Here is a 24,423-nt window from a genome sequence, read left to right as displayed (position 1 = left end):
ACGTAGAGTAACACGTACCCAACAACATTGAACTGAGCTGACGTGACATTACACAGCATATAGTACAGCCAAAAGCATCAAGCGTGACATTACATAGACTAACAGTACACGAGTACGGAGGCCATGCAACAGACATGCGCTGTAGGTAGCAACATAGAGTACTGTACACAGGCCACACAACAGAATGATACACACTGTGTACTGTGTGCTGTGTACTGTGTGCTGTGTACTGTGTACTGTGTGCTGTGTGCTGTGTACTGTGTGCTGTGTGCTGTGTACTGTGTGCTGTGTACTGTGTGCTGTGTGCTGTGTACTGTGTGCTGTGTGCTGTGTGCTGTGTACTGTGTGCTGTGTGCTGTGTACTGTGTGCTGTGTACTGTGTACTGTGTGCTGTGTGCTGTGTACTGTGTACTGTGTACTGTGTGCTGCTTCAAAATAAAAACAGACATATCTTTATGCAGATCCATTATTTTTTGTTGAAATCTATTTGTTTACTAAGACTGAATACCATGGTTCTGGTGCTTACCTGGTTTGGACAGGGGCATGACTTTGGGGAACTGCCTTCTGCAGGGACGCAGAGGGCTGGTGGGAGAGAGACAGGTACAGTAAATTATACAGTATGTTACAGTCACATCAAAAGATCAAGGATACATTTTCCCAGAGCCTTCGTAGCGTTAAGATTATCGTTAGAACCTTCTGACGATATTTACATTTACGTCATTTAGCAGACGCTCTTATCCAGAGTGACTTACAGTAGTGATATATGTTTAGTAACCGAGGTGTTTCCCAGCAACTTTGTTAGTAACTTTGGCTCTTAAAGGACGACTGCACTTCCTGATTTGGTTAATGAAGAAATGCTAGTGACCATGACTGAATTCAAAAACAATTGAGTTGTTTTTGTGTTTACACACCTTTTAGTTCTCATTAAATTATTTCAATATTTGTATATGAAATTCTACAATTTATAAATGGTTCAAGTTGTTTTATTTTTTTTTTATATAATTTACATTTTTTACTCTTGGAATTTTAACGTATTGTCCATTGTACATTGTGTAATTTACTGATGGTCCCTAACTAGCCCCATAGGGATATCCAAAGTCAACCTAAATTTACGACGAGGATTACGATTGGGCCACATGGAGCTGCACTACGAATTTCTGACTTGTTGTGTGCCGCCAGCTGTGGGCATGTGGGCAGGATTGAAACAAATTCAACCTTCATTTGCATTGTGCTGCAGTCAAAACTCGGTTTTGGATGAGACTGATTTTTATGACCAAAATGATCGTATTTTTTATTTTTTTTTACACTTTGTAGTAAATTTTGGTCAGTAGAATAAATGTTTCTGACTCATATTGACGGATGCTTTCTAAATGACAAGTTTTGTTTTTAAGGGGCAGTTGCTCTTTAGAAAAACTTTTACACGTCTATGATGTGATCCAGACCATTCTCAACGCAGCCAAAGTGCATCACTGTTATTTCTCCCGTGTTACTTTATTCACACAAGATCTCCTCGAAACAATCATGGCCGCCGATTAACTTCAGAACAAAGTTGACCAAAAAATAAATAAAAAAATTAACAAAGTATTTGCAATTGTTACAAACAAGTAAAAGATAAAATTATGCTTCAAATGAAAACCGAGATGACTGCATTAAAAGATATATAGGCTACACAGGCCTACATTGTCCTACTTCAATCATATTGAAATCTATTTCATGTTCAATCAATTGAGCTCTATTTTACGACTAGGCTACTGTCTATAATTTTTGCCTCGATGTGTTTCGTTGGCTCCCGAGTGGCGCAGCATCTCAGCACAAGAGGCGCCACTACAGTCCCTGGTTTGATTCCAGGCTGTATCACATCCGGCCGTGATTGGGAGTCACATAGGGCGGCGCACAATTGGCCGGTGGTAGGCCGGCATTGTAAATAAGAATTTGTTCTTAACTGACTTGCCTAGTTAAATAAATAAAATTGTGTGTGAATGGTGTGCCTAATCTGTGGATTATTATTATTGGGTAAGACTAATAAACTAGCCTATTTGCAACCATAGCTGGTAATATCTCTCGAGGAGATGATCCGTCGTCAGTATTGTGGAATAATTATAATGTTAAGGTAATATTTGAATAGAGAAAGCTGATCCGAGAACAGCGTTGCTTTTCTTTCCATCCTATCAGTAGCGACACGTGGTCTAACGACGCACCTAGCGAACGTTCTCTCTACGCGCTTGTTTGGGAAACACTCTTTAAATTTTTTTTTTTTTTAAAGTTGGCTTGTAAAATAACGACGAATCTGAAACGATCACCGTAATGCTTAGGTTACGTCGCAAGTGGGCCCTGTCCGTTACAATGAACATAATGACGTGAGTGACCAGCGACTACTGTACCTGATCAGGTCCTTGCAGAGAGGATGGAAAGGCTGTTTCTGGTAGTGACCAAACACCTCAAACACCATAGGCTGGGTCTTGATGTACTCCACAAAGGATTTGGTGACCTCTACAGCAATCTGTTGAGAACCAATAAAGAGATAGCTAGCTACGACCACTTGAGAAACAAAGCGTATTGGGGCGGCAGGGTAACCTAGTGGTTAGAGCGTTGGACTAGTAACCGAAAGGGTTGCAAGTTCAAATCCCCGAGCTGACGAGGTACAAATCTGTCGTTCTGCCCCCTGGACAAGGCAGTTAACCCACTGTTCCTAGGCCGTCATTGAAAATAAGAATTTGTTCTTTTAACTGACTTGCCTGGTAAAATAAATATCTAACCATCACATTTGTGTATTTCTTTCTTCATGCCCACTGCATACTACAGTATTTACTGTAAAACCCTTTGTGAGAACTTCTGATATAAAAAGAGCTTTATAATTAAATGTGATTGATTCACTGCTTACGTTCTGTACGTGGTAGAAGCCCAGAGGAGGGCCTCGCCCTGTGTTCTTCAGAGGCTCTGTGGAAAAGGCCTCATCATGGCGGTGGATGAAACTGTAGGTAAACCCGAAAGAGAGAGAGAGGGAGGGGGGGCTTGTTAGCTACCACTCACAGTCTGTTACGGGGTCTAGTTGATCTGAAAGATCTTAGAACGACAATAACAAAAACAACAACAACTTACTTGAACTGGCAGAAGATGTCAGCGTACTCTGCAGAGATGCTGGAGGCCTGGAGGACCGTCACTCTGAAGGTGAAGATGTCACCTATCCTCAGGTGTTCCAGGGCTCCGTCCAGAGCTTCTCCCTCCAGGTTGGTCTTCAGGGGGCTCTCCAACTCATCTGGACTGGCTACAGGGGGGTGGGGGGGGGGGGGAGAGAAGAGACATTGAGTATATATGTAGTGTGCTAATTCTCTCTGCACCACACGACCCTACATCCTTACAACAGTATATCTTCAGTGAATGTGTTGGTTCACTCTGGCACACTCTCATAAACACACTATCTACCCGTACAGAAATACATTTGACGTAATGAATATAAGTACTGCACACACAGACAGACCAGACCCACACAGACCCATACAGACAGACCAGACCCACACAGACAGACCACACAAACAGACCAGACCCACACAGACAGACCAGACCCATACAGACAGACCAGACCCACACAGACAGTTTGATGAGTGATCACAGCAGCTGAGAAGATACAGTTTGATAAGACATCCCAGCAGCTGAGGAGAGACAGTTTGATGAGACATCCCAGAGAGACAGAGAAAGTTTGATGAGACATCACAGAGAGACAGAGACAGTTTGATGAGAGACCAAAGCGGCTGAGGAGAAACAGTTTGATGAGACATCACAGCAGCTGAGGAGAGACAATTTGATGAGACATCACAGCAGCTGAGGAGAGACAGTTTGATGAGACATCACAGAGAGACAGAGACAGTTTTATGAGACATCACAGCAGCTGAGGAGAGACAGTTTGATGAGACATCACAGCGGCTGAGACAAAAGACTACACAGCCAGTGGTCGTTACCCGCACAATTGTTGTTGTTGACCTCATCGGCCGAGGGTTCCATCCCTGAGTTCTGTCCCTCACCCTCCACGAAACGCAGCTCTTCTTGGGACTCCCCGGTACGGGATAGACCAGTGGGGCACGACTCAGCCTGGAACTGACCACAAGGGACAGCATACAGTTAGCAAAGCTGGGAGGTAGGCCTAGTCACTGACTAGTCACACGATAGCATACAGTTAGCAAAGCTAGAGCAGCATACAGTTAACAAAGCTAGAGAACATTGCCAATGACTAGCATACAGTGAACAAGGCTTGGTAAGGTAGCCACTGATCAGCATACAGTTAACAATCTAGAGGTGGTAGCCAGCCGCTGACAGTTAGCAAGGCTAGAGGTGATAGCCAGCCGCTGACAGTTAGCAAGGCTAGAGGTGGTAGCCAGCCGCTGACAGTTAGCAAGGCTTGAGGTGGTAGCCAGCCACTGACAGTTAGCAAGGCTAGAGGTGGTAGCCTAGCCACTGACAGTTAGCAAGACTAGAGGTGGTAGCCAGCCACTGACAGTTAGCAAAGCTAGAGGGGGTAGCCTAGCCACTGACAGTTAGCAAAGCTAGAGGGGGTAGCCTAGCCACTGACAGTTAGCAAAGCTAGAGGTGGTAGCCTAGCCACTGACAGTTAGCAAAGCTAGAGGTGGTAGCCAGCCACTGACAGATAGCAAGACTAGAGGTGGTAGCCAGCCACTGACAGTTAGCAAAGCTAGAGGGGGTAGCCTAGCCACTGACAGTTAGCAAAGCTAGAGGGGGTAGACTAGCCACTGACAGTTATCAAAGCTAGAGGGGGTAGCCTAGCCACTGACAGTTAGCAAAGCTAGAGGGGGTAGCCTAGCCACTGACAGTTAGCAAAGCTAGAGGGGGTAGCCTAGCCACTGACAGTTAGCAAAGCTACAGTAAAGGCAAAGATGTTTATAACTAACCCAAGTTAGACCACAGCCTGTCGTTTCCAATAGGAGCAAATTAATCATAGTTGGCCAAACAAGCAAGGGGGTGGGCAGAGCCATGGACGAAATAGCAAGAGCCTATCGCTTTCTAGCATGTATTTGCATATTTCCATTAGAGAATGCCTACTATGTGAAGTGTGTGTGTGTGCAATAACTAAATTCGCACTTGAACTCCTTCTAAACAACGCAAATGTATTTTTACTGCCGGTCACTGTGCTTCCTCTAATTACCATATTTGGTGGTGAGTGGAAATGCCAATCGGATTCTTCTGATTTATACATCCGGTGAAACATCTGGCTCATTGTTCTATCTGTGGAAGACGTGGTAGCCTAGCCACTGACCGTTAGCAAAGCTAGTGGGGGCAGCCTAGCCACTGACCGTTTGCAAAGCTAGTGAGGGTAGACTAGCCACTGACCGTTAGCAAAGCTAGTAGGGGCAGCCTAGCCACTGACCGTTTGAAAAGCTAGTGGGGGAAGCCTAGCCACTGACCGTTAGCAAAGCTAGTAGGGGCAGCCTAGCCACTGACCGTTTGCAAAGCTAGTGGGGGCAGCCTAGCCACTGACCGTTAGCCAAGCTAGTAGGGGCAGCCTAGCCACTGACTGTTTGCAAAGCTAGTGAGGGTAGCCTAGCCACTGACCGTTAGCAAAGCTAGTGGGGGTAGCCTAGCCACTGACCGTTAGCAAAGCTAGTGGGAGCAGCCTAGCCACTGACCGTTAGCAAAGCTAGTGGGGGTAGCCTAGCCACTGACCGTTTGCAAAGCTAGTGAGGGTAGCCTAGCCACTGACCGTTAGCAAAGCTAGCGGGGGTAGCCTAGCCACTGACCGTTTGCAAAGCTAGTGGGGGCAGCCTAGCCACTGACCGTTAGCAAAGCTAGTGGGGGCAGCCTAGCCACTGACCGTTAGCAAAGCTAGTGGGGGTAGCCTAGCCACTGACCGTTTGCGAAGCTAGTGGGGGCAGCCTAGCCACTGACCGTTAGCAAAGCTAGTGGGGGCAGCCTAGCCACTGACCGTTAGCAAAGCTAGTGGGAGCAGCCTAGCCACTGACCATTAGCAAAGCTAGTGGGGGCAGCCTAGCCACTGACCATTAGCAAAGCTAGTGGGGGCAGCCTAGCCACTGACCATTAGCAAAGCTAGTGGGGGCAGCCTAGCCACTGACCATTAGCAAAGCTAAGAGAGGTAGCCCATAGACTTACATATAGATACTGTAGACATCGTATCGGTCCCATTAGGGCGTCTGTGAGAGCATGGGCAGCGCCAAAGGAGGCCATCTCCATTTTTAAGTAGTACATTTTCTTCTTCTACTACTTCTATGAGTTGGTAAACAAACTGAAAGGGTGCATACTGCCACCTGGAGGGTGTTGTCTGAACAGGTATAAAGCCAAGGTTGGTGATTTACTACCACCTGCAGTTATGGAATGTTTGCTCACAAGTATAATTAATTGGCTGATGTCGCCTGATGACCTGAATGGAATCATGTGATCCTTCTATAACCCATAGGAAGTCCCACCCAGCTGACTACTTCAAAATGGTGAAAGTCCTCAATGACGCTCAGGCTTTTGAGCACTAGAGTCCTCTATCTATCTCTATGAGGTAACTCCCGACAGTTAGCTAGTAAAACTAGGGGAGCTACATAGACACTGACTAGACAAAACAGTGCCTGATATCCTCTGTTGGTTTGCTCAGGAGACGTACCTTCTCAAACTCCCGGTCCTCGAAGGAGATCTTGGCGGTGCCAGACTGGCGGACACCGGAGCCGTAGTCAGGAGCCTCCTCATCAGCTGGAGGGAAACACAAAAGACCTTCACTTGACTTCCTCTAGAAGTCACACTCAGTCTGTCCTAGAGTCAAACCCTACCTGAGCTAATATACTGACTGTAATGAGGGTCTTATGAAGTCCCAAGTATTGTACAGCTCCCTACGCTTCATGTTAGTCTATTAGCTTGTTGGCTGTATTGAGTTTGATTGAATGTAATGTGGGTTGGAAGTCTATGGTCCAGGTTTTACCTGAGATTGCCTGTACAGCCACCCTGAGAAATCCTTTAACCTCTCCCTTCTCACTGATGATGGCCACGCGATGGACCAGGGGCACAGGGTACAGCAGGTTACTCAGGTACACAAAGGCTCTGTAGGGGAGGGAGACAGGGACACAGGGAGAGAGGGAGAGGTGCAGAGAGGGAGAGAGAGAGAGAGAGAGAGAGGTGCAGAGAGGGGGAGAGAGAGACAGAGAGACAGATAAAGAGAAAAGAACATTGAAGAGAAGAAAAGAGAAGAGAAAGAAAAAGAGAGAGAGAGAGGGAGGGGATGAGAGAGAGAGAGACAGAGAAAAGAGGGGATGAGAGAGAGAGAGAGAGAGAGAGAGAGGAGGGGCGAGAGAGAGGGAGGGGATGAGGGAGAGAGAGGGAGGGAATGAGAGAGAGAGAGGGGGGGCAGAGGATGAAAGAGAGAGAGAGAGAGAGAGAGAGAGAGAGAGGGGGGAAGGGGATGTGAGAGAGAGGGAGGGGGATGAGAGAGAGAGAAACAAAGAAAGAGGGAATGAGAGAGAGAGAGAGAGAGGGAGGGGATGAGAGAGATGGAGAGAGAGGGATGACATGATTGAGAGAGAACGAGAGAGAGAAAAAGAGAGAGAGAGAGAGAGAGAGAGAGAGAGAGAGAGAGAGAGAGAGAGAGAGAGAGAGAGAGAGAGAGAGAGAGAGAGAGAGAGAGAGAGAGAGAGAGAGAGAGAGAGAGAGAGAGAGAGAGAGAGAGTGAACGTACTATTAGAGAGCTCAGAGAGACCAGAACAGTGAGAGTGATAACGTACAGAGATAACAAGGAGATAATAACAGAACATTAACACAGCACGAGACAAACACACCAAGCTGCAAAGCAACCAAACAGAAGCCGGGACTGCACTCGACTGGACAGCTCTGGTGATGACCATGGCTACCCTTTACTATCCCCTCTCTGGGTGTGTCTGGTCAACATAATAGCTTTAGGTCAAGATAATTGTGGTACAATTAAGGAGCAGAAGGGAGGCTGTTTTTAGTTTTTGAGAGCTTGGTGAGGCTAAGGAGCATGTTGTGTACAAGGTGAAATCTCTCTCTCTCTCTTTCGCTCTCGCTCTCTCTCTCTCTCTCTCTCTCGTTAGCTCCTATACTCTGCAACAGGCTGTAGGGTTAGCTCCTATACTCTGTAACATACTGTAGGCCTACAAATTAGTCTTGCAGTCGAGGACCACACTTCCCTAGAACCAATGGGGCGGGTAGACATTTAAGGGGTAAAGGAGTGGTAGAAAAGGGGAGGCAAACGACTAGATTGGTGAGGTGTAAAGAAGGCATGCTCGGGGACAAAAAAAGGCCTTTCTTGACTCAAATTAATCAAAAACAAATCGAGCAGAAATCATCATGAAACGGAACATGGCTAAAAGCTTGAACCAACAGCCAACAGCTTGAAATGTGTTACGACGGGGAAAAAGGGATGACACCATAAACACGAAATCTGCCGCTCCCACGAGGAGTGGAGTGCTGATTTGTGCATAGAGAAGGGGAGCCAATTCCCATTAAAAAAAATTAATAAAAATAAAAATATATACGCTCAAAATAAAGAATATTGTGCTCTGGCATGCCTAAAAGAGACAGCTGCAGTAGAAACCAGCTCTTTCATCATTGAGATATTGAGTCTTCCTGAATCACTTCCTGAATCAGTTGTTTCACATGAATCGTTTGATGAATCATTTGATGATTCGTTTCTACTTACGATCAAGAGAACGTTCATGACATGGCAAGGACATCTAGCCATGAGTGGCTGCCGTCTGCTTTATGCATGAACAGACGTCAGAAGATATATGAGACATGTCAGTGTTTAAGATGATGGTCTCCTTATTAAAAAAATGTAAATATATATATTTTTTTTTTCTTTTTAGGACATACAAAAAGAGACACACCTCAAGCATTCGTTAAGCAACAACTTTGCTTGGATTACAACTAAAGCAAAAGTGGCATGGATGTGTACGGGGGCAGAGTCATCATCAAGAAGGATGTCAAGCCCCGATGTGATCTGTGTAGCCTCGATCAAGCCCCAATGTGATCTGTGTAGCCTAGATCAAGCCCCGATGTGAAAGTAAGAAACAGTTGAAGGTAAATGCTCACAAGACCAAGTCATTTCTGATGAGATTCAAAAGTATGAAAATGATAAAGACAAGAATAAAAGCCCCAAAATGTCTACCAATTTATTTAGATATTTGTTGACATTGTGGACTTATATAGATTTTGTTACTGTTTGACGAATGACAGTTAAAGAAGAAGCCTTATTCATGAAAAGAGCAGTGTGGCTGGTAGTTACCACTGATGACATTTCTCCCTGAGAACCGAGGCAAGGAGCGCTGTCTGATGCAGCTGGATTAACGTGAGCTGGAGTGCTAACAGCTAGAATTATTAGGGAGTGCCTCTGATTGCGTAATTCATGAAAGGGCAGTTTGGCTTCTACGGAGCTGGTAGGGAGCTGGTAGAGAGCTGGTAGGGAGGTGGTAGGGAGCTGGTAGGGAGCTGGGAGGGAGCTGTAGGGAGCTGGGAGGGATCTGGGAGGGAGCTGGGAGGGAGCTGGGAGGGATCTGGGAGGGAGCTGGGAGGGAGCTGTAGGGAGCTGGGAGGGATCTGGGTGGGAGCTGGTAGGGAGCTGGGAGGGAGCTGGGAGGGAGCTGGTAGGGAGCTGGTAGGGAGCTGGTAGGGATCTGGGAGGGAGCTGGTAGGGAGCTGGGAGGGAGCTGGTAGGGATCTGGGAGGGAGCTGGTAGGGAGCTGGTAGGGAGCTGGTAGGGAGCTGGTAGGGATCTGGGAGGGAGCTGGTAGGGAGCTGGGAGGGAGCTGGGAGGGAGCTGGTAGGGAGCTGGTAGGGAGCGTCTAGGGAGCTGGGAGGGAGCTGGTAGGGATCTGGGAGGGACCTGGTAGGGAGCTGGTAGGGAGCTGGTAGGGAGCTGGTAGGGAGCTGGTATGGAGCTGGGAGGGAGCTGGGAGGGAGCTGGGAGGGAGCTGGTAGGGAGCTGGGAGGGAGCTGGTAGGGAGCTGGTAGGGAGCTTCTAGGGAGCTGGTAGGGAGCTGGTAGGGAGCTTCTAGGGAGCTAGTAGGGAGCTGGTAGAGAGCTGGTAGGGAGCTTCAAGGGAGCTGGTAGGGAGCTGGTAGGGAGCTTCTAGGGAGCTGGTAGGGAACTGGTTGGGAGCTTCTAGGGAGCTGGTAGGGAACTGGTTAGGAGCTGGTAGGGAGCTTCTAGGGAGCTTCTAAGGAGCTGGTATGGAGCTGGTAGGGAGCTTCTAGGGAGCTTCTAAAGAGCTGGTAGGGAGCTGGAAGAGATGTGGTTGGGAGCTTCTAGGGAGCAGGTTGGGAGCTGGTAGTGACCTGGTAGCGAGCTGGTAGGAAACTGGTAGGGAGCTTCTAGGGAGCTGGTAGGGAGCTGGTAGGGAGATGGTCAGTAGCTGGTAGGGAACTGGAAAGGATTTGGTAGGGAGCTGTTAGGGAGCTTCTAGGGAGCTGGTAGGGAGCTGGTAGGGATCTGGTCGGGAGCTGTTAGGGAGCTGATCGGGAGCTGGTAGGGATCTGGTCGGGAGCTGGTCGGGAGCTGGTAGGGATCTGGTAGGCTTTTAGGGAGCTGGTGGGAGCTTCTAGGGACCTGGAAGGGTTTTTGTAGGAAACTGGTAGGGAGCTGGTATGGGAGCTGGTCGGGACCTGGTCGGGAGCTAGTAGGTGAGCTGGTCGGGAGATTGTAGGGACCTGGTTGGGAGCTGGTCATGAGCTGGTCAGGAGCTGGTCGGGTGCTTGTAGGGAGCTGGTAGGGAGCTGGTAGGGAGCTGGTAGGTAGCTGGTAGGGAGCTTCTAAGGAGTTGGAATGGGAGCTGGTAGGGAGCTGGTCGGGACCTGGTCGGGAGCTGGTAGGGAGCTGGGAGGGAGCTGGGAGGGAGCTGTTGGGAGCTGGTAGGGATCTGGTAGGCTTTTAGGGAGCTGGTGGGAGCCTCTAGGGACCTGGAAGGGTTTATGTAGGAAGCTGGTAGGGAGCTGGTATGGGAGCTGGTCGGGACCTGGTTGGGAGCTGGTAGGGAGCTGGTAGGGAGCATCAAAGGAGCTTATAGGAAGCTGGTTGGGAGGTTGTAGGGAGCTGGTCGGGAGCTGGTCATGAGCTGGTAGGGAGCTGATCAGGAGCTGGTCGGGAGCTGGTAGGGAGCATCAAAGGAGCTTATAGGAAGCTGGTTGGGAGCTGGTTGTGACCTGGTAGGGAACTGGTAGGGATCTGGTAGTGAACTGGCCGGGAGCTGTTAGGGAGCTGATCGGGAGCTGGTAGGGAACTTCTAGGCAGCTGGTCGGGACCTGGTCGTGAGCTGGTAGGGATCTGGTCGGGAGCTGGTAGGGATCTGGTCGGGAGCTGGTAGGGATCTGGTAGGCTTTTAGGGAGCTGGTGGGAGCCTCTAGGGACCTGGAAGGGTTTATGTAGGAAGCTGGTAGGGAGCTGGTATGGGAGCTGGTCGGGACCTGGTTGGGAGCTGGTAGGGAGCTGGTAGGGAGCTGGTAGGGAGCATCAAAGGAGCTTATAGGAAGCTGGTTGGGAGGTTGTAGGGAGCTGGTCGGGAGCTGGTCATGAGCTGGTAGGGAGCTGATCAGGAGCTGGTAGGGAGCTGGTCGGGAGCTGGTAGGGAGCATCAAAGGAGCTTATAGGAAGCTGGTTGGGAGCTGGTGGTGACCTGGTAGCGAGCTGGTAGGGAACTGGTAGGGATTTGGCAGGGAGCTGTTAGGGAGCTTCTAGGGAGCTGGTCAGAAACTGGTCGGGAGCTGGTCGGGAGCTGGTAGGGATCTGGTAGGGAGATGTTGGGAGCTGGTAGGGAGCTTCTAGGGACCTGGAAAGGTTTTTGTAGGAAGATGGTAGGGAGCTGGTATGGGAGCTGGTCGGGACCTGGTTGGGAGCTGGTAGGGAGCTGGTCAGGAGCTGGTCGGGGAGCTGGTAGGGAGCTGTTGGGAGCTGGTAGGGAGCTGGTAGGGAGCTGGTTGGGAGGTTGTAGGGACCTGGTAGGGACATTGTTGGGAGCTGGTCGGGGAGCTGGTCATGAGCTGGTAGGGAGCTGATCGGGTGCTGGTAGGGAGCTGTAGGGAGCTGGTCGGGAGCTGGTCGGGAGCTGGTAGGGAGCTGGTCAGGAGCTTCTAGGGATCTGGTAGGGAGCTGGTAGGGATCTGGTAGTGAACTGGCCGGGAGCTGTTAGGGAGCTGATCGGGAGCTGGTAGGGAACTTCTAGGCAGCTGGTCGGGACCTGGTCGTGAGCTGGTAGGGATCTGGTCGGGAGCTGGTAGGGATCTGGTCGGGAGCTGGTAGGGATCTGGTAGGCTTTTAGGGAGCTGGTGGGAGCCTCTAGGGACCTGGAAGGGTTTATGTAGGAAGCTGGTAGGGAGCTGGTATGGGAGCTGGTCGGGAGCTGGTTGGGAGCTGGTAGGGAGCTGGTAGGGAGCTGGTAGGGAGCATCAAAGGAGCTTATAGGAAGCTGGTTGGGAGGTTGTAGGGAGCTGGTCGGGAGCTGGTCATGAGCTGGTAGGGAGCTGATCAGGAGCTGGTAGGGAGCTGGTCGGGAGCTGGTAGGGAGCATCAAAGGAGCTTATAGGAAGCTGGTTGGGAGCTGGTTGTGACCTGGTAGCGAGCTGGTAGGGAACTGGTAGGGATTTGGCAGGGAGCTGTTAGGGAGCTTCTAGGGAGCTGGTTGGAAACTGGTCGGGAGCTGGTCGGGAGCTGGTAGGGATCTGGTAGGGAGATGTTGGGAGCTGGTAGGGAGCTTCTAGGGACCTGGAAATGTTTTTGTAGGAAGATGGTAGGGAGCTGGTATGGGAGCTGGTCGGGACCTGGTTGGGAGCTGGTAGGGAGCTGGTCAGGAACTGGTCGGGAGCTGGTAGGGAGCTGTTGGGAGCTGGTAGGGAGCTGGTAGGGAGCTGGTTGGGAGGTTGTAGGGACCTGGTAGGGACATTGTAGGGAGCTGGTCGGGAGCTGGTCATGAGCTGGTAGGGAGCTGATCGGGTGCTGGTAGGGAGCTGTAGGGAGCTGGTCGGGAGCTGGTCGGGAGCTGGTAGGGAGCTGGTCAGGAGCTGGTCGGGGAGCTGGTCGGGAGCTGGTCGGGAGCTGGTAGGGAGCTGGTCGGGAGCTGGTAGGGAGCTGTAGGGAGCTGGTAGGGAGCTGGTCGGGACCTGGTCGGGAGCTGGTAGGGAGCTGGTCGGGAGCTGGTCGGGAGCTGGTAGGGAGCAGTAGGGAGCTGGTAGGGAGCTGGTCGGGAGCTGGTCGGGAGCTGTATGGAGCTGGTAGGGAGCTGGTCGGTAGCTGGTAGGGAGCTGGTAGGGAGCATCAAAGGTGCTTATAGGAAGCTGGTTGTGAGCTGGTTGTGACCTGGTAGCGAGCTGGTAAGGAACTGGAAGGGATTTTGCAGGGAGCTGTTAGGGAGCTTCTAGGGATCTGGTCGGGACCTGGTCGGGACCTGGTCGGGAGCTGGTAGGGATCTGGAAGGGAGCTGTTGGGAGCTGGTAGGGAACTTCTAGGGACCTGGAAGGGTTTTTGTAGGAAGCTGGTAGGGAGCTGGTATGGGAGCTGGTCGGGACCTGGTCGGGAGCTGGTCGGAAGCTTCTCAGGAGTGGGTAGGGAGCTGGTAGAGAGCTCATAGGGAGCTGGTCGGGAGCAGGTTGGGAGCTGGTAGGGATCTTCTCAGGAGTGGGTAGGGAGCTGGTAGGGAACTGATCAGGAGCTTCTAGGGAGCTGGTAGGGAACTGGTAGGGAGCTTCTCAGGAGCGGGTAGGGAGCTGGTAGGGAGCTGATAGGGAGCTTCTAGGGAGCTGGTAGGGAGTTGCTAGGGAGCTGGTAGGGAGCTGGTAGGGAGCTGGTTGGGAGCTGGTAGTGACCTGGTAGGGAGCTGGTTGGGAGCTTGTAGTGACCTGGCAGGGAGCTGGTAGGGAGCTGGTTGGGAGCTTTTAGGGAGCTTCTAGGGAGCTGGTAGGGAGCTGGTAGTGACCTGGTAGGGAGCTGGTAGGGAGCTGGTAGGGAGCTGGTAGGGAGCTGGTTGGGAGCTGGTTGGGAGCTGGTTGGGAGCTGGTAGTGACCTGGTAGGGAGGTGGTACGGAGCTTCTAGGGAGCTGGTAGGGAGCTGGTAGGGAGTTGGTAGGGAGCTTCTAGGGAGCTGGTAGTGAGCTGGTAGGGAGCTTCTAGGGAGCTGGTAGGCAGCTGGTAGGGAGCAGGTAGGGAGCTTCTAGGGAGCTGGTCGGGACATTGTAGGGAGCTGGTAGGGAGCTGGTAGGGAGCTGGTAGGGAGCTTCTAGGGAGCAGGTAGGGAGCTTCTAGGGAGCTGGTCGGGACATTGTAGGGAGCTGGTAGGGAGCTGCTAGGGAGCTTCTAGGGAGCTGGTAGGGAGCTTCTAGGGAGCAGGTAGGGAGCTTCTAGGGAGCTGGTCGGGACATTGTAGGGAGCTGGTAGGGAGCTGGTAGGGAGCTTCTAGGGAGCTGGTAGGGAGCTGGTAGGGAGCTGCTAGGGAGCTTCTAGGGAGCTGGTAGGGAGCTGGTAGGGAGCTTCTAGGGAGCTGGTAGGGAGCTTCTAGGGAGCAGGTAGGGAGCTGGTAGGGAGCTGGTCGGGACATTGTAGGGAGCTGGTAGGGAGCTGGTAGGGAGCTGGGAGGGAGCTGGGAGGGAGCTGGTAGGGAGCTGGTTGGGAGCTGGTAGGGAGCTGGGAGGGAGCTGGTCAGGAGCTTGTAGGGAGCAGGTAGGGAGCTGGTAGGGAGCTGGTCGGGACATTGTAGGGAGCTGGTAGGGAGCTGGTAGGGAGCTGGTAGGGAGTTGGTCATGAGCTGGTAGGGAGCTGATCAGGAGCTGGTAGGGAGCTGGTCGGGAGCTGGTAGGGAGCATCAAAGGAGCTTATAGGAAGCTGGTTGGGAGCTGGTTGTGACCTGGTAGCGAGCTGGTAGGGAACTGGTAGGGATTTGGCAGGGAGCTGTTAGGGAGCTTCTAGGGAGCTGGTCGGAAACTGGTCGGGAGCTGGTCGGGAGCTGGTAGGGATCTGGTAGGGAGATGTTGGGAGCTGGTAGGGAGCTTCTAGGGACCTGGAAAGGTTTTTGTAGGAAGATGGTAGGGAGCTGGTATGGGAGCTGGTCGGGACCTGGTTGGGAGCTGGTAGGGAGCTGGTCAGGAGCTGGTCGGGAGCTGGTAGGGAGCTGTTGGGAGCTGGTAGGGAGCTGGTAGGGAGCTGGTTGGGAGGTTGTAGGGACCTGGTAGGGACATTGTTGGGAGCTGGTCGGGAGCTGGTCATGAGCTGGTAGGGAGCTGATCGGGTGCTGGTAGGGAGCTGTAGGGAGCTGGTCGGGAGCTGGTCGGGAGCTGGTAGGGAGCTGGTCAGGAGCTTCTAGGGATCTGGTAGGGAGCTGGTAGGGATCTGGTAGTGAACTGGCCGGGAGCTGTTAGGGAGCTGATCGGGAGCTGGTAGGGAACTTCTAGGCAGCTGGTCGGGACCTGGTCGTGAGCTGGTAGGGATCTGGTCGGGAGCTGGTAGGGATCTGGTCGGGAGCTGGTAGGGATCTGGTAGGCTTTTAGGGAGCTGGTGGGAGCCTCTAGGGACCTGGAAGGGTTTATGTAGGAAGCTGGTAGGGAGCTGGTATGGGAGCTGGTCGGGAGCTGGTTGGGAGCTGGTAGGGAGCTGGTAGGGAGCTGGTAGGGAGCATCAAAGGAGCTTATAGGAAGCTGGTTGGGAGGTTGTAGGGAGCTGGTCGGGAGCTGGTCATGAGCTGGTAGGGAGCTGATCAGGAGCTGGTAGGGAGCTGGTCGGGAGCTGGTAGGGAGCATCAAAGGAGCTTATAGGAAGCTGGTTGGGAGCTGGTTGTGACCTGGTAGCGAGCTGGTAGGGAACTGGTAGGGATTTGGCAGGGAGCTGTTAGGGAGCTTCTAGGGAGCTGGTTGGAAACTGGTCGGGAGCTGGTCGGGAGCTGGTAGGGATCTGGTAGGGAGATGTTGGGAGCTGGTAGGGAGCTTCTAGGGACCTGGAAAGGTTTTTGTAGGAAGATGGTAGGGAGCTGGTATGGGAGCTGGTCGGGACCTGGTTGGGAGCTGGTAGGGAGCTGGTCAGGAGCTGGTCGGGAGCTGGTAGGGAGCTGTTGGGAGCTGGTAGGGAGCTGGTAGGGAGCTGGTTGGGAGGTTGTAGGGACCTGGTAGGGACATTGTAGCGAGCTGGTCGGGAGCTGGTCATGAGCTGGTAGGGAGCTGATCGGGTGCTGGTAGGGAGCTGTAGGGAGCTGGTCGGGAGCTGGTCGGGAGCTGGTAGGGAGCTGGTCAGGAGCTGGTCGGGAGCTGGTCGGGAGCTGGTCGGGAGCTGGTAGGGAGCTGGTCGGGAGCTGGTAGGGAGCTGTAGGGAGCTGGTAGGGAGCTGGTCGGGACCTGGTCGGGAGCTGGTAGGGAGCTGGTCGGGAGCTGGTCGGGAGCTGGTAGGGAGCAGTAGGGAGCTGGTAGGGAGCTGGTCGGGAGCTGGTCGGGAGCTGTATGGAGCTGGTAGGGAGCTGGTCGGTAGCTGGTAGGGAGCTGGTAGGGAGCATCAAAGGTGCTTATAGGAAGCTGGTTGTGAGCTGGTTGTGACCTGGTAGCGAGCTGGTAAGGAACTGGAAGGGATTTTGCAGGGAGCTGTTAGGGAGCTTCTAGGGATCTGGTCGGGACCTGGTCGGGACCTGGTCGGGAGCTGGTAGGGATCTGGAAGGGAGCTGTTGGGAGCTGGTAGGGAACTTCTAGGGACCTGGAAGGGTTTTTGTAGGAAGCTGGTAGGGAGCTGGTATGGGAGCTGGTCGGGACCTGGTCGGGAGCTGGTCGGAAGCTTCTCAGGAGTGGGTAGGGAGCTGGTAGAGAGCTCATAGGGAGCTGGTCGGGAGCAGGTTGGGAGCTGGTAGGGATCTTCTCAGGAGTGGGTAGGGAGCTGGTAGGGAACTGATCAGGAGCTTCTAGGGAGCTGGTAGGGAACTGGTAGGGAGCTTCTCAGGAGCGGGTGGGAGCTGGTAGGGAGCTGATAGGGAGCTTCTAGGGAGCTGGTAGGGAGTTGCTAGGGAGCTGGTAGGGAGCTGGTAGGGAGCTGGTTGGGAGCTGGTAGTGACCTGGTAGGGAGCTGGTTGGGAGCTTGTAGTGACCTGGCAGGGAGCTGGTAGGGAGCTGGTTGGGAGCTTTTAGGGAGCTTCTAGGGAGCTGGTAGGGAGCTGGTAGTGACCTGGTAGGGAGCTGGTAGGGAGCTGGTAGGGAGCTGGTAGGGAGCTGGTTGGGAGCTGGTTGGGAGCTGGTTGGGAGCTGGTAGTGACCTGGTAGGGAGGTGGTACGGAGCTTCTAGGGAGCTGGTAGGGAGCTGGTAGGGAGTTGGTAGGGAGCTTCTAGGGAGCTGGTAGTGAGCTGGTAGGGAGCTTCTAGGGAGCTGGTAGGCAGCTGGTAGGGAGCAGGTAGGGAGCTTCTAGGGAGCTGGTCGGGACATTGTAGGGAGCTGGTAGGGAGCTGGTAGGGAGCTGGTAGGGAGCTTCTAGGGAGCAGGTAGGGAGCTTCTAGGGAGCTGGTCGGGACATTGTAGGGAGCTGGTAGGGAGCTGCTAGGGAGCTTCTAGGGAGCTGGTAGGGAGCTGGTAGGGAGCTTCTAGGGAGCAGGTAGGGAGCTTCTAGGGAGCTGGTCGGGACATTGTAGGGAGCTGGTAGGGAGCTGGTAGGGAGCTGGTAGGGAGCTTCTAGGGAGCTGGTAGGGAGCTGGTAGGGAGCTGCTAGGGAGCTTCTAGGGAGCTGGTAGGGAGCTGGTAGGGAGCTTCTAGGGAGCTGGTAGGGAGCTTCTAGGGAGCAGGTAGGGAGCTGGTAGGGAGCTGGTCGGGACATTGTAGGGAGCTGGTAGGGAGCTGGGAGGGAGCTGGGAGGGAGCTGGGAGGGAGCTGGTAGGGAGCTGGTTGGGAGCTGGTAGGGAGCTGGGAGGGAGCTGGTCAGGAGCTTCTAGGGAGCAGGTTGGGAGCTGGTAGGGAGCTGGTCGGGACATTGTAGGGAGCTGGTAGGGAGCTGGTAGGGAGCTGGTAGGGAGTTGGTCGGGAGCTGGTAGGGAGCTGGTAGGGAGCTGGTAGGGAGCTGGTCGAGAGCTGGTCGGGAGCTGGTAGGGAGCTGGTCGGGAGCTGGTAGGGAGCTGGTAGGGAGCTGGTCGGGAGCTGGTAGGGAGCTGGTAGGGAGCTGGTCGGGAGCTGGTAGGGAGCTGGTAGGGAGCTGGTAGGGAGCTGGTCGGGAGCTGGTCGGGAGCTGGTAGGGAGCTGGTAGGGAGCTGGTCGGGAGCTGGTCGGGAGCTGGTAGGGAGCTGGTAGGGAGCTGGTCGGGAGCTGGTAGGGAGCTGGTACGGTCTACCTCAGAGCTCATAGGGACTAAGACTAAGGGGTCTTTCACACCCAAATGGTTTGGTGTGTTTTTTTTCTGAACTAATTTACCTCCTTAGTTGGTTTCGCTTGGACTGGTGTGAAGTCAATCCACACTCAACAACACATGTGGTTTGCTCAAAAAAGGGTGGTCTCAGTCTGATTCAATTCGTTCTGTGGTGCGCTTTGCTGCAGGTGAGAATATAGTCCAGATCAAACACAATCAAAAAGTATTACAGGTTACGTCATAACTTGATATCTCTGATTATGTGAACGTAAGATAAGGGGTGCTTCATGATAATCCAGCCTGGTCAGCCGATAATCATAGATGGATTTAACTTCAGCATTTTTGTCCAATAAACAAATGACTTGATTGGACACATTGTTTAGTTGAGTTTACATTTGGCAACGTGAAACCAACCAGACAAAATTTTAATTATAGCATGTAATAGTTACAGGAACTGTGATTGGAAACTGTGTGTGAAAAAAATGCAAGGACTGCTGTCTGAAGCTAACAGCTAGCATTTAAGAGCTAGAGTTATAGTCAGGGAGGGCCTTATATAGTTATATAGTTATAGTCAGGGAAGGCCTTATATAGGTATATAGTTATAGTCAGGGAGGGCCTTATATAGTTATATAGTTATAGTCAGGGAGGGCCTTATATAGTTATATAGTTATAGTCAGGGAGGGCCTTATATAGTTATATAGTTATAGTCAGGGAGGGCCTTATATAGTTATATAGTTATAGTCAGGGAGCGCCTTAAATAGTTATAGTCAGGGAGGGCCTTATATAGTTATAGTCAGGGAGGGCCTTATATAGTTATATAGTTATAGTCAGGGAGGGCCTTATATAGTTATATAGTTATAGTCAGGGAGGGCCTTATATAGTTATATAGTTATAGTCAGGGAGGGCCTTATATAGTTATATAGTTATAGTCAGGGAGGGCCTTATATAGTTATATAGTTATAGTCAGGGAGGGCCTTATATAGTTATATAGTTATAGTCAGGGAGGGCCTTATATAGTTATATAGTTATAGTCAGGGAGGGCCTTATATAGTTATATAGTTATAGTCAGGGAGGGCCTTATATAGTTATATAGTTATAGTCAGGGAGGGCCTTATATAGTTATATAGTTATAGTCAGGGAGGGCCTTATATAGTTATATAGTTATAGTCAGGGAGGGCCTTATATAGTTATAGTCAGGGAGGGCCTTATATAGTTATATAGTTATAGTCAGGGAGGGCCTTATATAGTTATAGTCAGGGAGGGCCTTATATAGTTATATAGTTATAGTCAGGGAGGGCCTTATATAGTTATATAGTTATAGTCAGGGAGGGCCTTATATAGTTATATAGTTATAGTCAGGGAGGGCCTTATATAGTTATATAGTTATAGTCAGGGAGGGCCTTATATAGTTATATAGTTATAGTCAGGGAGGGCCTTATATAGTTATATAGTTATAGTCAGGGAGGGCCTTATATAGTTATATAGTTATAGTCAGGGAGGGCCAATTATATAGTTATAGTCAGGGAGGGCCTTATATAGTTATATAGTTATAGTCAGGGAGGGCCTTATATAGTTATAGTCAGGGAGGGCCTTATATAGTTATATAGTTATAGTCAGGGAGGGCCTTATATAGTTATAGTCAGGGAGGGCCTTATATAGTTATATAGTTATAGTCAGGGAGGGCCTTATATAGTTATATAGTTATAGTCAGGGAGGGCCTTATATAGTTATATAGTTATAGTCAGGGAGGGCCTTATATAGTTATATAGTTATAGTCAGGGAGGGCCTTATATAGTTATATAGTTATAGTCAGGGAGGGCCTTATATAGTTATATAGTTATAGTCAGGGAGGGCCTTATATAGTTATAGTCAGGGAGGGCCTTATATAGTTATATAGTTATAGTCAGGGAGGGCCTTATATAGTTATATAGTTATAGTCAGGGAGGGCCTTATATAGTTATAGTCAGGGAGGGCCTTATATAGTTATAGTCAGGGAGGGTCTCTGATGAAAGGGTAGTGTGGCAGGTAGTTAGCGGTGACATCTATCCCCCAGACCTGACAGAGACTAAGATCTGAGGCCAGGGTGTGTGATTGGAGCAGAAAGGGTGAGGCAGATGCTTTATAGTCATTGGTAGAGTGACACTATAAGGGGACTGAACGAGAGGACAAACTGCACACCTTGGGTAATTTAGTCTTGTTTATGATCTCTGTATTGGATGTTCCCAACCAAAATTATGTCACTCCCAATAACATGTTCTACAGCTACAGACGAGGTTCTCTTGCCCCTCTGCAAAATACTGGACTGCCCTCCTGACGAGGTTCTCTTGCCCCTCTGCAAAATACTGGACTGCCCTCCTGACGAGGTTCTGTTGCCCCTCTACAAAATACTGGACTGCCCTCCTGACGAGGTTCTGTTGCCCCTCTACAAAATACTGGACTGCCCTCCAGACGAGGTTCTGTTGCCCCTCTACAAAATACTGGACTGCCCTCCAGACGAGGTTCTGTTGCCCCTCTACAAAATACTGGACTGCCCCCCTGACGAGGTTCTGTTGCCCCTCTACAAAATACTGGACTGCCCTCCAGACGAGGTTCTGTTGCCCCTCTACAAAATACTGGACTGCCCTCCAGATGAGGTTCTGTTGCCCCTCTACAAAATACTGGACTGCCCTCCAGACGAGGTTCTGTTGCCCCTCTACAAAATACTGGACTGCCCTCCTGACGAGGTTCTGTTGCCCCTCTACAAAATACTGGACTGCCCTCCTGACGAGGTTCTGTTGCCCCTCTACAAAATACTGGACTGCCCTCCTGACGAGGTTCTGTTGCCCCTCTACAAAATACTGGACTGGCCTTCCAGACACAATGAAAATGTCAACTTGTAAAAGCAAAGATAGGTCAACGTGGATGTGTGTAGTTTGGTTGCCAAGCAACGACAGATCCTCTATTCAGTGTTAATATTGTTGTTAAATCCTTATTTCCTGTGGTGTGTGTGTGTGTGTGTGTGTGTGTGTGTGTGTGTGTGTGTGTGTGTGTGTGTGTGTGTGTGTGTGTGTGTGTGTGTGTGTGTGTGTGTGTGTGTGTGTGTTATACATTTTGTAGGTGTTGTGTGTGTGTGTGTGCCTGTGTGCATGTGTGCGCACAAGTTAGTTTGTGTGTTCTCTTGGGGCAGCAGAGCAAGACCCAGAGTGTCTCAGTGTGAAAGAGCTAGTTTCCATCCCCCAGCATGCTCCTGAAACCTCACCAACCTTCCCACTACACTGAATAACGGAGAGCGGTCATAAAAGGGATCCAGGCCTTCGCTGGAGCCGCCTCGGCACAGCTCTCCCTCATCATCATCATCATCATCATCATCATCGAGCTCCGAGCACGGGTCGTCCAAAAAGAGATCATCGTCCAGATCCCCCAAAGCCTCCAACTCCTCCTCCCCTCCTCGCCCCTCCGGCCGAGTGTCGGCCAGCTCAGTTAGCTCGGAGGTGGAGAGGGTGGGGGAGGGAGTTGGATCACTCATGCGCTCGCTCATGCACACGTTGAAAAGGGGGTTGCTGGTAGGGGGTGGGGGTGCAGCCAGAAACATGGGATGTAAGTTAGATAGTGGCCTACAACAGGACAGATAGAAAAACACTGGTAGGTTAAATCTATTTGGAGGAATAGGTAGGCGACCAGTACTGCTGGGGGGGAGCGTGTAGAAAAACTCTGCCGTGTTCACTAGGTACGAAATGTAAGAAAATGGTCCGAAATGGAAAGTAAACTAAGAGGTACCATGTGAACGTTTCACTACAGTGTGCCCTTAATGAACATGACCCTTGGTCCGTTCAGGTTCACATGGAAGACTCTGATGTGGTTTTAGCTGGTTTATCTACTGAAGTTATCTATCAACGACTTCTGGAGAAGAGTTTAAATCAAATCAAATTGTATTAGTCACATGCGCTGAATACAACAGTTGTAGAACTTACCGTGAAATGCTTACTTACAAGCCCTTAAACAACAATGCAGTTCAAGAAATAGAGTTTAAATAAACTAAAGTTTAAAAAAAAAGTTTAAGTCACTAAATAAAATAACAATACCGAGGCTATATACAGAGGTTAGTCGAGGTAATTTGTGCATGTAGGTAGGGGTGAAGTGATTATGCATAGATAATAAACAGCGAGTAGCAACAGTGTAAAAACAAATGGTGGGGGTGGTGTCAATGTAAATAGTCCGGGTGGCCATTTGATTAATTGTTCAGCAGTCTTATGGCTTGAGGGTATTTTTATTTTTTACCTTTAAATTATATTACCTCTAAATTCTTAATAACGGCCAAACCCTAACCCGGAAGACGCTATGGGACTCCCAATCACAGCCGGTTGTCATACAGCCTGGAATCGAACCAGGGTCTGTAGTAGACGCCTCCAGCACTGAGATTCAGTGCCTTAGACCGCTGTGCCACCTGGGAGCTGTTAATAGAAGCTGTTATGGAGCTTTTTGGACCTAGACTTGACGCTCCGGTACCGCTTGCCGTGTGGTAGCAGAGATAACAGTCTATGACTAGTGTGACTGGAGTCTTTGGCAATTTTTAGGGCCTTCCTCTGACACCACCTGGTATAGAGGTCCTGGATGGCAGGAAGCTTGGCCCCAGTGACGTACTGAGCTGTGCGGACTACCTTTCCCTGTTTCCTTCATGCTGCTCTATAGAACCATGGACTGAACCTGTTGGGGTTGATGTGAACCATGGACTGAACCTGTTGGGGTTGATGTGAACCATGGACTGAACCTGTTGGGGTTGATGTGAACCACGGACTGAACCTGTTGGGGTTGATGTGAACCATGGACTGAACCTGTTGGGGTTGATGTGAACCATGAACTATGAACCTGTTGGGGTTGATGTGAACCATGAACTATGAACCTGTTGGGGTTGATGTGAACCATGAACTATGAACCTGTTGGGGTTGATGTGAACCATGGACTATGAACCTGTTGGGGTTGATGTGAACCATGGACTATGAACCTGTTGGGGTTGATGTGAACCATGGACTATGAACCTGTTGGGGTTGATGTGAACCATGGACTATGAACCTGTTGGGGTTGATGTGAACCATGGACTATGAACCTGTTGGGGTTGATGTGAACCATGGACTATGAACCTGTTGGGGTTGATGTGTGATGAGATTTTCACTAGTGTACCTCTGCATTGTTTCTGGTAGTGTTGTGGTAATGTTGTGGTAGTGTTGTGGTAATGTTGCGGTAGTGTTGTGGTAATGTTGTGGTAGTGTTGTGGTAATGTTGCGGTAGTGTTGTGGTAGTGGTAATGTTGTGGTAGTGTTGTGGTAATGTTCTGGTAATGTTGTGGTAGTGTTCTGGTAGTGTTGTGGTAATGTTGCGGTAGTGTTGTGGTAGTGTTGTGGTAGTGTTGTGGTAGTGTTGCGGTAGTGTTGTGGTTGTGGTAGTGTTGTGGTAATGTTGCGGTAGTGTTGTGGTAGTGTTGTGGTAGTGTTGTGGTAATGTTGTGGTAATGTTGCGGTAGTGTTGTGGTAATGTTGTGGTAGTGTTGTGGTAATGTTGCGGTAGTGGTAATGTTGTGGTAGTGTTGTGGTAATGTTCTGGTAATGTTATGGTAGTGTTCTGGTAGTGTTGTGGTAATGTTGCGGTAGTGTTGTGGTAATGTTGTGGTAGTGTTGTGGTAGTGTTGTGGTAATGTTGTGGTAGTGTTGTGGTAATGTTGTGGTAGTGTTGTGGTAATGTTGTGGTTGTGTTGTGGTAATGTTGTGGTAGTGTTGTGGCAGTGTTGTGGTAGTGTTGTGGTAGTGTTGTGGTAGTGTTGTGGTAATGTTGTGGTAGTGTTGTGGTAATGTTGCGGTAATGTTGCGGTAGTGTTGTGTTAATGTTGTGGTAGTGTTGTGGTAATGTTGTGGTTGTGTTGTGGTAATGTTGTGGTTGTGTTGTGGTAGTGTTGTGGTAGTGGTAGTGTTGTGGTAGTGTTGTGGTAATGTTGTGGTAGTGTTGTGGTAATGTTGCGGTAGTGTTGTGGTAGTGTTGTGGTAGTGGTAATGTTGTGGTAGTAGTGTTCTGGTAGTGTTGTGGTAATGTTGCAGTAGTGTTAGTGTTGTGGTAGTGGTTGTGGTAGTGTTGTGGTAGTAGTGTTCTGGTAATGTTGTGGT

At 50.6% G+C, this 24,423-nt stretch overlaps 1 protein-coding gene across 21 annotated transcripts in view; it reads right to left on the bottom strand.

The window, feature by feature from the left end:
• Window positions 1-24,423, bottom strand: part of LOC106573836 (kinesin-like protein KIF1A) — a 152,579-nt gene that overhangs the window by 38,644 nt on the left and 89,512 nt on the right. For 9 of the 21 annotated variants that reach the window (XM_045697435.1, XM_045697440.1, XM_045697441.1 and 6 more), the window contains 8 exons: window positions 21,535-21,831; window positions 6,929-7,047; window positions 6,617-6,702; window positions 3,957-4,092; window positions 3,100-3,265; window positions 2,882-2,972; window positions 2,382-2,500; window positions 527-582 (listed from right to left, as the gene is read on the bottom strand). In XM_045697435.1, the coding sequence (XP_045553391.1) occupies window positions 527-582; window positions 2,382-2,500; window positions 2,882-2,972; window positions 3,100-3,265; window positions 3,957-4,092; window positions 6,617-6,702; window positions 6,929-7,047; window positions 21,535-21,831 (1,070 nt within the window). The remainder of the gene's footprint in view (window positions 1-526; window positions 583-2,381; window positions 2,501-2,881; window positions 2,973-3,099; window positions 3,266-3,956; window positions 4,093-6,616; window positions 6,703-6,928; window positions 7,048-21,534; window positions 21,832-24,423) is intronic. The other 12 variants (XM_045697445.1, XM_045697448.1, XM_045697449.1 and 9 more) reach the window with 5 other exon arrangements.

The sequence above is a fragment of the Salmo salar genome, chromosome ssa16 (genome assembly GCF_905237065.1).
Source record: "Salmo salar chromosome ssa16, Ssal_v3.1, whole genome shotgun sequence".
Taxonomy (NCBI): Eukaryota; Metazoa; Chordata; class Actinopteri; order Salmoniformes; family Salmonidae; genus Salmo; species Salmo salar.
The sequence above is the reverse complement of the archived record's forward strand: the minus strand, read 5'-3'. Positions and strand labels throughout refer to the sequence as shown.